At 59.5% G+C, this 10,606-nt stretch overlaps 1 protein-coding gene across 1 annotated transcript; it reads right to left on the bottom strand.

Moving 5' to 3' along the window:
- Nucleotides 1–2,161: 2,161 nt before the first annotated feature.
- On the bottom strand, nucleotides 2,162–4,714 carry SHISA8 (shisa family member 8). The gene is made up of 6 exons (XM_044679302.1): nucleotides 4,497–4,714; nucleotides 4,153–4,254; nucleotides 3,507–3,634; nucleotides 3,301–3,447; nucleotides 2,987–3,106; nucleotides 2,162–2,902 (listed from the first exon to the last, which is right to left on the bottom strand). The coding sequence occupies exons 1-6, from the start codon at nucleotides 4,712–4,714 to the stop codon at nucleotides 2,487–2,489; spliced, it is 1,131 nt and encodes a 376-aa protein (XP_044535237.1). The 3' UTR covers nucleotides 2,162–2,486.
- Nucleotides 4,715–10,606: the final 5,892 nt, after the last annotated feature.

Here is a 10,606-nt window from a genome sequence, read left to right as displayed (position 1 = left end):
AGAGTAGAGCTCAGACTGTGGGGGCGGGGAAGGCGGGGAGATGACCCGGGCCTAGTTCAGAGTCCTCGTGACTCCCCAGCCCAGATGCTCCTCCGGATAGCCACGCCTCCGCATGGCCACGCCCCGAGGGTCCCGGGCTGACCCCTCCCCCCTGCCTGAGTGCAGAAGTCACGTGCACAGCATGAATGTAAAAAGCCCTGAACAGGCGCGCTGGGGGGGGGGGGATCCCTTCTTACCAATGAATCCTCCTTACTTTTAAGCTAGGCCTGGAGTCCTCTCATTCCTGAGGGAGGTTTCCTTCCCGAACCAGGGGTTCACCATTTGCACCCCCATAACAGAAGGACCTAGAATGGGGTGTCAGGACAGGGAGGGGCCTAGAAGGGGGGTGTGGGGCGGGGAGGGATGTTCCCAGGGCCTGGGGGCTCCCCATCCCGGACCTTCCTCCCTGCCTCGAGGGTGGGCAGCCCAGAGCCCTCTCTCGCCCCTCAGTTTCCCCATCGGCAAGCCGTGGGGTGGATGGCGGACCCCTAAGGTCTCTGCCATCTCTGCAGGAGGTTCTGTGAGTCCACTCGGGTGTGTGTTGGGGCCACCTAGAACTCCTGGCCCAGCAGGGATCTCGGGGCCTCCAGGCTGGCCTCCCTCAGACGGCTGAATGGGCCTTCAGGCTGAGGCTCCCCCTACTCCTGCTTCTGCCCCCCAGGATCCGGCTGCACCCCCAGCCCTGGTCTGCAGTCTCTTCCCTCTGGACGGGCTCTGGCGCATTGAGTGCCCAGAACCGAGGACCCCGCCAGGCTCCTGCGTCAGGGAGGGAGGCCGACGTGCCCCACGTGCCTGTTATTCCTCCCCGGCGCTCCAGAGCTGAACCCCAGCTGCCAGGGGGGGGGAAGGGGAGGCAGCCCAGAAAGCTCCCCAGAACCCTGAGATGCAGCCCGGGGCTCCCTGCCTGCCTCTCTCCCTGCAGGCCCAGCCTTTGGGGTGCCACCATGAGCCACTCTTGGTTCTCATGATTTGAGCTCCTTTGGGGCCCCCTTTCAGCTGGCACCTAGAACTAGAGCCCCGCGGGCTCTCTGCCTCCTCTTTGGACCTCCCGGTTCCCTTCCCTTTGCCACCCTTGGCCAATGCTCCTGTTTTGAGGTGCCCCCCCAGCCTAATGTTCTGGGTTCTCTGGCCGCTGGCTTGCCCTAAAACCATCATCAAGGCTGTATTTCTAGGGGTGCTGGGGGCTGAGGCTGGGCCTGCCTCTGTGCACCTAGGCACACACACTTGGGGGGACTCCCTTTGTTGTCCAGCTCCCCTGGGGTTCAGGGGGGCCCATCTAGGGCGTTCTTGGGGAAGGGGAGAGGCCCAAGGTGGCTCGGGCACAGCCTGCACCTGTGGGCACCGGCTGTCGGCCCAGCAGATGGCCCCGGTGGCTGCGGGGCCTGCTCGGCCTGGAGCCCAAGAGGGGCCGTGGCCCTGGGCCAGGCCAGAGTGCTGCCAGGAGAACAGGGAAAGAGGACGTCACAGAGAAGGAGGCCCTGCCTGGGGGTGGGAGATGCTGGGAGGCAGGCCAGGCCCGGGAGGAGATGGTGCTCTGACAAACAACTCGCTATGTGCCTGCCATTCAAGGCCTTCTAAAGTCGAGTCAAGGCAGACCAAGTCACTCGCTGTCCTTTGAAGCCCAGAGCTTTGGGGGGCTCCTCCCATCCTTCAAGAATCTACCAAAATGTCACCTCCAAGAAGTCTGCCCTGACTTCTCTCCCAGATGCAACTGATCTTTTAATCCTCTGAGCCAAGCTGCCAGCCCTACAGCAGGTCCCACCTGCTGCTCCCAGGGATCTGCTGAGGGGGAGGAAGTGCCTGGGGGTGGTGGTAGTGGGGGGCCAGGAGGAAGAGGGGAGAAAGGAGGGAAGGGCAGAGACGGAGGGAGGAGAGGAAGAAAGGGGGACCCAGAGGGAGACAGAGACAGAGAGACACATGGAGAGGAGGGAAAGGAGTGGAGGATTTGAACCCACATCCTCCCAGCCCAAATTCAGGGCTCCCCTCTCTGTGAGGCGGCGTGGCCCTGCGGGGTCCTCTCTTTCTGGGCCTCCGCCCAGTCCTCTCTCCCACACGTCAGAGCGGACGGAACCTTGGAAGGATCCTCCCTGGGGAGGCTGTTTTTATTGGGGAGGGGGCAGGATTGGTTGACAAAGGAGCCCCCAAACCCCCCGGCCCCCTTCATTCACGTGTCCCTGCCAGGCTCCACAGTGTGGCCATCTGACCCCAATGCTGGGGCTGCGGAGTCTGAGGTCTGTCCGTCCAGAAGGGTCTAGCGTTAGGGTGGGGAAGGGAAGTGGGCAGCGAGTAAGAGGAGGACGTGGGGTTTGGGGGGTTTCCCAGACCCACCCACGTTCTACAGAGGAGGAACTCGAGGGGGGCTCAGCCGGGCTCCTCCAGGCAGGAAGCAGCAAAGTCAGGATTTGAATCCAGGACCCCGCTGGCACCCCAGATGGGGCATGAGGTCCTCACACGGTGACCTCCGCTTTGCTGTTGGTGCTCAGGTGGCGGGGCGCCCCGGGGGGCTGCTGGCCAAAGGCCTCGCTCAGTTGCTCCACACTGAACTGACGCTTGGGCACATGGGCTGGGGGCCTGCGGGGTGCTGGGGAGGGCTGGGCCCGGGGCCCAGGGGCAGCTCGAGGAGGCACCCGGGAGGTGGCCCAGCCCTGGCAGGCGGGGGGCCCCGGGCTGGGCCCTGCAGCAGACGGCCTGGTGCCGCCTCTCAGCCCTTTGGCCCTGGGGCCCGGCGTGGCCCAGGGGCAGCCGTCCAGCAGCAGGGGCAGATCCTTGTGGTGCCTGGGCACCCGGGGCGGGAGGGACACGGTGCTGGGTACAGGCACGTCCACCGAAGGGAAGCGTCTGTAGAACTCTCCGGGGCCGGCCTCTGTGGGAGGACAGGGAAGAGATGAAGGGCAGGCGGGCACCCTAGCGTGGGCAGTGCCCGCGGGGACCGAGGCAGGCCACTCACCTGTGGCCTTCAGCGTGGCGTACTGGGCGTAGTCAGCCTGCAGGGTGGCGCTGTTGCCCGGGGGCAGCCGGGAGGGCCCACCTGGAGTTCCCGCGGCCACGCCATGCACGTGCTTCTTGTCTGCAGAGAACGAGAAGGGGGAGGCTGAGAGGCGCCGGGGGTGAGCCGGCCTCGGGATTGGAACCTGGCCAGGGCAGCTGGCACAGCTGGCACAGGAGGAGCGCCCCAGGCTGGAGCCCTGGCTCTGCAGGCCGGTGCCAAACGAGGCTGGTTGGCTGAGAGGACGGGCCAAAGGGACCTGCCCCGGGACCCACAGGTGAGTCCGGAGCAGGGCCGGCCCACGTTCCCCCGCCGGCTGCCCGTGCCGGATTGCCCTGAACCAGAAGGCTGGCAGCAAGCGAGGGAAGCCCGGAAGGCCGGTCGTTCGTCTCGCCCGCCCTCCCGCTTCCCGCACACGTGGGCTGGGACGTCCAGTAGGTGGCACATTCCCCCTGCCTCTGGGCTAGCGTCCCCCACTCACCTGCGCTGCTTCGGGGGGAGCCCCGAGGAAGACCGTCCCCCATCTGCACCTGAACGCTGTTCCCCAGGGCTGGGGGCAGCGGGGCGGAGGGGCCCTGGCCGGGCTGCTTCAGGAGGTCCGTCAGGGTCCTTGGGGAGAGAAACGGGGTGTCAAGAGGCAGCCTCGGCCCAGGCTTCTGCCCCCCCCCAATCTCCCATTCCAGATCCAGGACTCAAAGGGACCCCACAGCCCTTCCATCGCAGCCTTGTGTCTCCCCAATGTAGTTCCATGAAAGGGAAGCTCCAGGCTGGCCGGCTGGCTGAAGGCCAGAGAAGTTTAAGGGGCAGCAGCACCGAAGGCCGCACAACCGGGCAGTGATGGCGGCTGGCTCTGGTATCGACGCCGCTCAGATGGCAGATTTACCGCACCACCGCTGGGCATTTGACGGACTTGCCCACGGCCATGCAGGGGAATGTGGGATTTGAACCCAGAACCTGCGACTCTCGGGCCCACCACCTTTTTAGTTGTCCCAGGCCCGAGGTCTGCTTCTGTTCCTTCTGTTCTCTTCCAAGCTTCCAAGCTCCACTTGGGCCGGTGGAAGGTGCTCCTGGCCCAGTCACTCCCTGGCCTCAGTTTCCCCCTTTAAGAAGTTGGGGTGGGCCGTCACCCAGGCGGGAGCCCCCGACAGCCAGGAGCGGGCACTTGGGGTACAGCACGCAGGAGCCCAGGCCGAGCCACCTTCAGGAAGCGTCCCCGCCTCTGGGCAGCTCTGCGGCGGGGGGGCCTGAGTCGTGCCAGAGACGTGCCTGGACACTCGTGGGCCCGGGGAGGCCATGGCGGGAGGGGAGGGGGCATGGCCTCCAGCTCCCGCTGCCACACACGTGCTCCCTTCCTGCACACACGTGTGCTCTCACTCCACTGAGCTACCCAGCTGCCCCCTCTGATCTTTTTTTTCCCATTCATCAATCATATTTATTTATGGTTAGCTAACCAATCAATTAAGTAACGGGCCTGCTCACGTCGAAGGACGACGTGTGTGGCTGCGCCGTGCGTCCTCCACGCTTGGGCCAGCTCATCGCTGGCTGGGAAGCTTGCTTCAAACCCGCATTGTCCCCTCGAGTGGGGTGCGGGCCTGGCCGGGCCCTCTTTGCTTTTCTGGCATTTCCGGCGTTTTCCAAAGCCCCGAGTCTCCACGGTACACCGACGTGTGGCGATCCTCCGTGTGCCATCGTGGCAAATGTTCGCCCACAGCAACCCCTTTGTGGAAGGAAACCAGAACAAACCATGAAGGCAGAAAGAGGAAATGCCGTGCTTTGGTCCCAATTCAGACTCCATCATGTCCTCCTTGGAGCCGGCTGGCATTTTTTTTCTTGCAAATTCTTTTTAAAATCTTAAATAATATGTTTTCTTCAATTGCATGAACAACAATTTAACATTCATTGTTTAAATGAAAATGTTGAGCCTTTTGGCTCTTTCTTGAGGGAGGGGGAGGCGCTGGATTTTAGAGCTGGAAGGAACCTCAGCAGCAACAAGAATCACAGAGGTCAGCCGACTTCTGCTTGAAGTCATCTAGTGACGGGGAGCTCACCACCTCTCAAGGCAGCCCATTCCACCTGTGGGCAATGCTGTTAGATAGTTTGGCTTTTCTTTTTTTTCTCCTGCTATTAAGCCAATGATGAGCAACCTTTTGAGTCTGGTGTGTCAAAATTCACCAAAAAACCGCGCATGACTCAGGTGGTGTCACTTCGAGAAAAACGTAATTTTGTGATATTTATAGTTTAAATCACAAAAATGTATCATTGTAATATGTAACTGTATTTGATAGACCGAGATAGGCAAATGAATAGAGGCGGAATTGTGGTCTCTCTTGCAGTGTCTACACTCCACAGCAGCAAATGTTTCACCCTCGGTGTGCGGCCCGTGTCATCCACAATGGCTACGTGTGTCCTCAGTTTGCCCTCGCCGTAGTAAGCAGAAGTCGGAAGGTGTGCAGCCGCCCTCGTGCCCTGACAGGTGCCCCGCGGTCCGCCCGCAGGCCGTCGGCTCCTGGCATCCTTTGTGCCATCCCAGGAAGCCTCTGTGCGCCTGGCGAGGGGCGCCCCAAGGGCGACGGAGCCCAGAGAAGAGAAGGAGGCTGTTTCTGGGGCGTGACGAGATGCAGCGACCCAGAAGGACCCTCTGCGGACCCTCTCGGGCTTTCCCAAGTTGTGTGGGAGCGCCTTTAGAGCTCCGATTCTGGCACCCTTTTCGCCGCTTGGGGCCCATCCATCCTCTCCGCCCACGTGGGGATGCTGAGGCGAACACGCGGAGGGGTGAGCTCTGGCCGGCCCGCAGGCTCCTGTCTGGCAGAGGCCGAAGGGTGAAGCTCGGCCCTGGCCTCAGCGGCATCACCGGACACCGACGGCTTCCCTGATAGCGGCCCATCTCATTCTCCTACCCGCCACCCCAAGGCCCCTGTGTTAATCCCAGCTAGTGAAGGGACTCGTCCAGGGTCACGCAGCTGAGGCCAGATTGGAACCTGGGTTTTGCTCACCGGAAGGCCAGCCATCTGTGGGCTGCGCCCCCTCGCTAAGCTCGGCCAGCCTAACGTGGAAGCAAACGGCACTTTGCCTTCGTCTGGCCGGGGGCCGGGGCTTGTGGCCCTCCGAGGGGGGGCTGAGCCTGCCTTTCGACGGAGCCAGGGTTGGCGAGAGGGTTGCTTCTGCCCGGGGTGTGGTGAATAGATTGTTATGACTATTATTACTGACACCCCGACTGCCACCTGCATCGGCATCCCGAGGCAGAGGAGCAGGAGGGGCGCTGCAGAGGGGGTGAAGTGACTTGTCCAGGGTCACCCAGCCAGCCAGTGTCTGAGGCCCCATTCGAACCCAGGACCTCCCACCTCCAGCCAGCTGCCCTCCATAGTGAATTCTTGGGATGTTTTTTATCCTTCTGGCCCCACCACCGCCAGTCTGAGGTTGGAACTCGAGCCACGTGCTCCGCCGCGTGTTCAGAGGGGGACACGGTGCTGCGGCGTCGCTTTGAACCCTGGGCGGCGGCCCACATTTCAGAAAGGAAATGTTTGTCGCTCTCCAGGGGTGACGGAGAACCCCGAGAACCCCCGTGAGCCTGGGGATCCTGGAAGGCGGGTGGCTGTCATGACGACGGCAGCGCCTCTTGGCCATGGAAGCCAGCGGAGGCCGAGAGGACCTCGAGGTGGGTCGAGTCGGAGGAGCCACGCAGGCTGGGGCATATGAGCCAAGAAGCATCCTCGGGGGTGGCCTCCTCCCCTCTCCCCAGCGCGCCCCGCTTTCTCGCCCCTGCTCCTCTCTAAAGGCGGCCTCCGCTCTGTCATCAAACCCGCTTCCTGCTGAGACAGCTGGGCCTCGGCGCTCTCTCCGGAACATCCCGTCGTGGCTCCGGACCGCCTCTCAAATGACTGATCTGTCAAATTCTTGTCCCGGTTGGACCGCACCGAACCAGAATGGAGAGGAAGAGAGCCACAAGCTTTCAGGAAAGCTCTCGTACGAGCTTCACTGGGATGGATATTTTCAATGGTTTTCCCGTATTACTCTATAACAGAAGGTGGCACAGTGGACAGAGCAGTGGCCAGGAAGACCTGAGTTCAAATCCAACCTCAGACACCTGCCAGATGGGTGACCCTGGGCAAGTCACTCGACCCTTGTTTACCTCAGGTTCTTCATCCGTCAAATGAGCCGGGGAAGGAAGTGGCCGAGAAAACCCCACTGGGGTCATGAAGAGTCGGACCCGGCGCAAACTGCCGAACGACAAAATAAGTGGCACCCAGTTTGCTGTTGGAAGCAGCAGGACTTGCTGGGGGAGATGCAGCTCCGAAGACGTGCGAATATGATTTATCCGTCGCCTGTACGCTTGCTCGCTTTGTGTTCAGGCCAGTGAGCTGTCGAGCCCCCAAAGGAGAATGCCAACAGCCGTCTCCCGGGGGGGGAGGGGCCACCCTGGCACCTCCACATGTCAGAGCAGCTCTGCAGAGGCCATGGCAGGACCTTCCAGACTCAGTTTCCCCTTTGAACAGGAGCATCTCCCACCTGTTAGGCCACGGCCATCCCCGCAATAACCGTAACTACCCGAGATTGCTGGCAGCTGCTTCTCCTGTCGTTCCTGTGGCTTTCAGGCCCAGGCTTGCCAAAAAGCCTCCAGGTTGGCATGTGCAGGTCCCTTATCCTCTTCCTCCAGAAAGCCCTTCTCGCCCAGCGCCCGATGCTAAGCCCCTCTTCCTGCCTGGATCCCCGGACACCACGGAGCCCACGGTGAGGGCTGAGAGCCTGGAACCGTTCGCCCTTTCCTGGTCGGGACGTCTACTCCGGGCCGGTCCAGGTGGCCCTGCTGAACTGGCAGAGAGGACCGCGGGCGGCCTGTGGCCATGGACCGGCCCAGAAGGCCCAGAGCCCCATCCCAATCCTCCCACTCTCCCAGAGGAGCCGGCAACGGGCCGCCTTGTGTCTCCAAACCCCCCCTGGCCGCATCACAGGCCACACTCTTTGTGTTAGAACTGCATTCAGGAGGACCCGAGATAAGCTTCCCACATGTAGAAAGCCAAGGGAGAAGGCTCGAGCACCTCCCAAAGGCATCTTCCTCGCACTAGCTACCAGTCATTTCAAGAGGTAAGCCTCCCTTGGCATATCCCTGATGCCCCTATTAGCGGGCAGGTGCCCTCTAAGTGTGAGGAGTTCTTGATTTCCCCCCAAACTGGGAAGGATCCAAGACGTTCCCTCGCTCTTTCCGCTAATAACAGCTTTGGAGATGAGTAGCTTCAGCCCCGTCACCTGGAATTATAGAGAAAACCCTTCAGAACCGTCGTGTCCCCAAAAGCCCGCCATTAGCCAAACTTGAACAAATCAGGAAATATTCCAGGTGCAGATTTTTGTTCCCTTCAAATGGCGCCGCCCTCTGATCCCACAGCAGGGACCGAAGCCAAGATAACCCCTTCGTCTCCGGGCAAGATGGGAAGCCCCCTTTGAAGGAGCTTCCAGACCACTTCCAACCGGAGCAAAGATTCGCAGCGCTGCCCCCCCCCCCATGTAGCCAGCCGGCCTTTATTATCCTTTAATAAATTATCTTTTATATACAAAATATAATCTTTGTATTATAAACCAGCAGGCATCAAAGCCATCTAGAGCTGGTTAAAAATAGGGAAAAGAAGGAGAAAAGCCGACCCGTGGCACTGGCCACGAAAGGAAAACAAGGGAAACAATGAAACTGTCGCCCAGCATTTGGCATGCCCGAAAACATCAGTTACCCAGGAGAGAACGGCTGGGAAAACGAGAAAATAGTCTGGCAGCAATTGGATGTAGGCCAGCGTTATGCAACCACCCACAATCAATTCCAAATGGACGCTTGACCACTAAGGAAAAGAACGAGAAAAGGAACTGGGAGAGCAGCAGGCCGCATCCGTTTCACAGCCATGGGAGGGATGGATCCTTGACCAGACAGACTGGGGGCAACCAAAGAATCAAATCGGCCAACCGTGCCACGAGGATGAGAAGGCCAGCGAATGTCTCTGATAAGGGCCTGAGAGCCATGACAGAGAGCCGACTTTCAGAGATAGCTAAGGCCAGACTCTGTTTCCCAAATGACGAATGGTCAAAGGAATGAAGAAATCGTTCTCAAAATGGAAGGAATGGGCAAACCAGGAACAGTATGAGAAAGAGAATGCCCATCGAAAGAGTACCTCGCTCCCAAGAAGGACAAAAATGGACATCATCAATGTTGGAGGGTTTGTGGAGAGGATGGACATGCTGGTGCATTATTGGTGGAGCTGAATATGGTCCAACCATTCTGGAAAGCTATTTGGAATGATGCAAAGAAAGTGACTCAAATGTCTGCACCTTTTGCTCCAGAGGCACATACAAGGAGGTAGAGGATTAACAAAAAAGCCGCACAGAGCAATAATGGCAGTTAATGTTGCAAGAAATGGATAGATCCATCCACTTGGGGAATGGCTAAACAAATGGTGGCCCATGAATGTGATGGAATCTTACTGCGAACTACGAAGAACATGATGCAAACAGAGACGCCTAGAACTACAGGAATGGGTACAAAGTGAGCTCAGCAGAGCCAGGATATTCCTCACAATATTCATGAAATGTGATGCAAGAACAAGGAAAGCTCTCCAGAAAAATGTCTTCAAACAAGAAATCTTCCCTCACTTAGAGAGGCCTTTGCTGCCAAATGAAGGAACTGCCCTGGAGGAAGAAACTGTACCCATTTCCCCTTCGTGTTTAAAAAACTCTCAGAAGGGCAAGGGCTAGTGTGGGGAAACACTGCTGCAGTGTTAAGAATTCACTTGAATTCACCGCAACAAGTAGCAGAGGTTTGTCAGAACTAACTTGGACAGACGAATGCTTCTTTTCCAAAGCTAAAAAAAAAAAAAAAAAAAAAAAAAAAAAAAAAGATAGGGGGCCTTATGACTGGGCCAGGGTCACACAGCCAGAAGCGCCTAAGGCCAGATTGGAACCCAGGACCTCCCAGCTCCAGGCCCAGCTCTCTATCCAGAGCTACTGCTCTGCTGACTTTTTAAATCCCTCTGCTGTGCCAGGGGTGCCAAAGCAAAACCAGAAACAGCGCCTGTCCTGCCTGGGGCTGGGAGGCCCCTGAGGCCTGGCTCAAGAAGGGCTCTTTCCTTCCCCCGGGGAAGCCAAGGCCTGGAGGTAAACTGAGGCCAGCCCTGGGGCCTTGGGCGAAGGGAAGCCTGAAGGTGGAAGCCTCTGTGCACCCTCCCAGCCCCCTATGCTCTCAGCTACCTGGCTGAATGGCCTCGGCCCCCACCCGAGCTTCCTGGGGCTCAGAATCCGCACTCACCCCTGCTGAGTGACCTTGGCCCAGTCCCCTGGCATCCATTTCCCCAGAAGGAGGGGTGGGGCCCTTCCCAGCTGCCACTGCCCTCCTGAGTCTATTCTGAGCCCCAAATGATATGGAAATCTATGTAAATTGGCCTGTCTCCTCTGGAACTTTGGGACAAGGGATGGGGGAGGGCGTCCAGGGCACTGAGATTTCCAAGGGGAGCTCAGCCCCTGGCTGCCGCCCCATCCCTCCTCAGCATCCTGGGTCCTCGGTGGGCTCCCTGAGGTGGGGGGTAGAAATCGCTCTCCTGCCTGGCCCCC

Source organism: Gracilinanus agilis, chromosome 5 (genome assembly GCF_016433145.1).
Source record: "Gracilinanus agilis isolate LMUSP501 chromosome 5, AgileGrace, whole genome shotgun sequence".
NCBI lineage: Eukaryota > Metazoa > Chordata > Mammalia > Didelphimorphia > Didelphidae > Gracilinanus > Gracilinanus agilis.
Note: the sequence above shows the minus strand (reverse complement) of the source record. Positions and strands in the feature narration are given on the sequence as shown.

Coding starts and splice junctions, on each gene's coding strand:
- SHISA8 (XM_044679302.1), bottom strand. CDS start 4,714: ATGGCACACGGAGGATCGCCACACGTCGGTGTACCGTGGAGACTCGGG. Junction 3,635..4,152: donor TGTCGGGGGCTCCCGCCTGG/GTGACGGCCCAC, acceptor TCTCTCCCCAAG/GACCCTGACGGACCTCCTGA. Junction 3,107..3,300: donor GCCCTGCTCCGGACTCACCT/GTGGGTCCCGGG, acceptor CGTTCTCTGCAG/ACAAGAAGCACGTGCATGGC.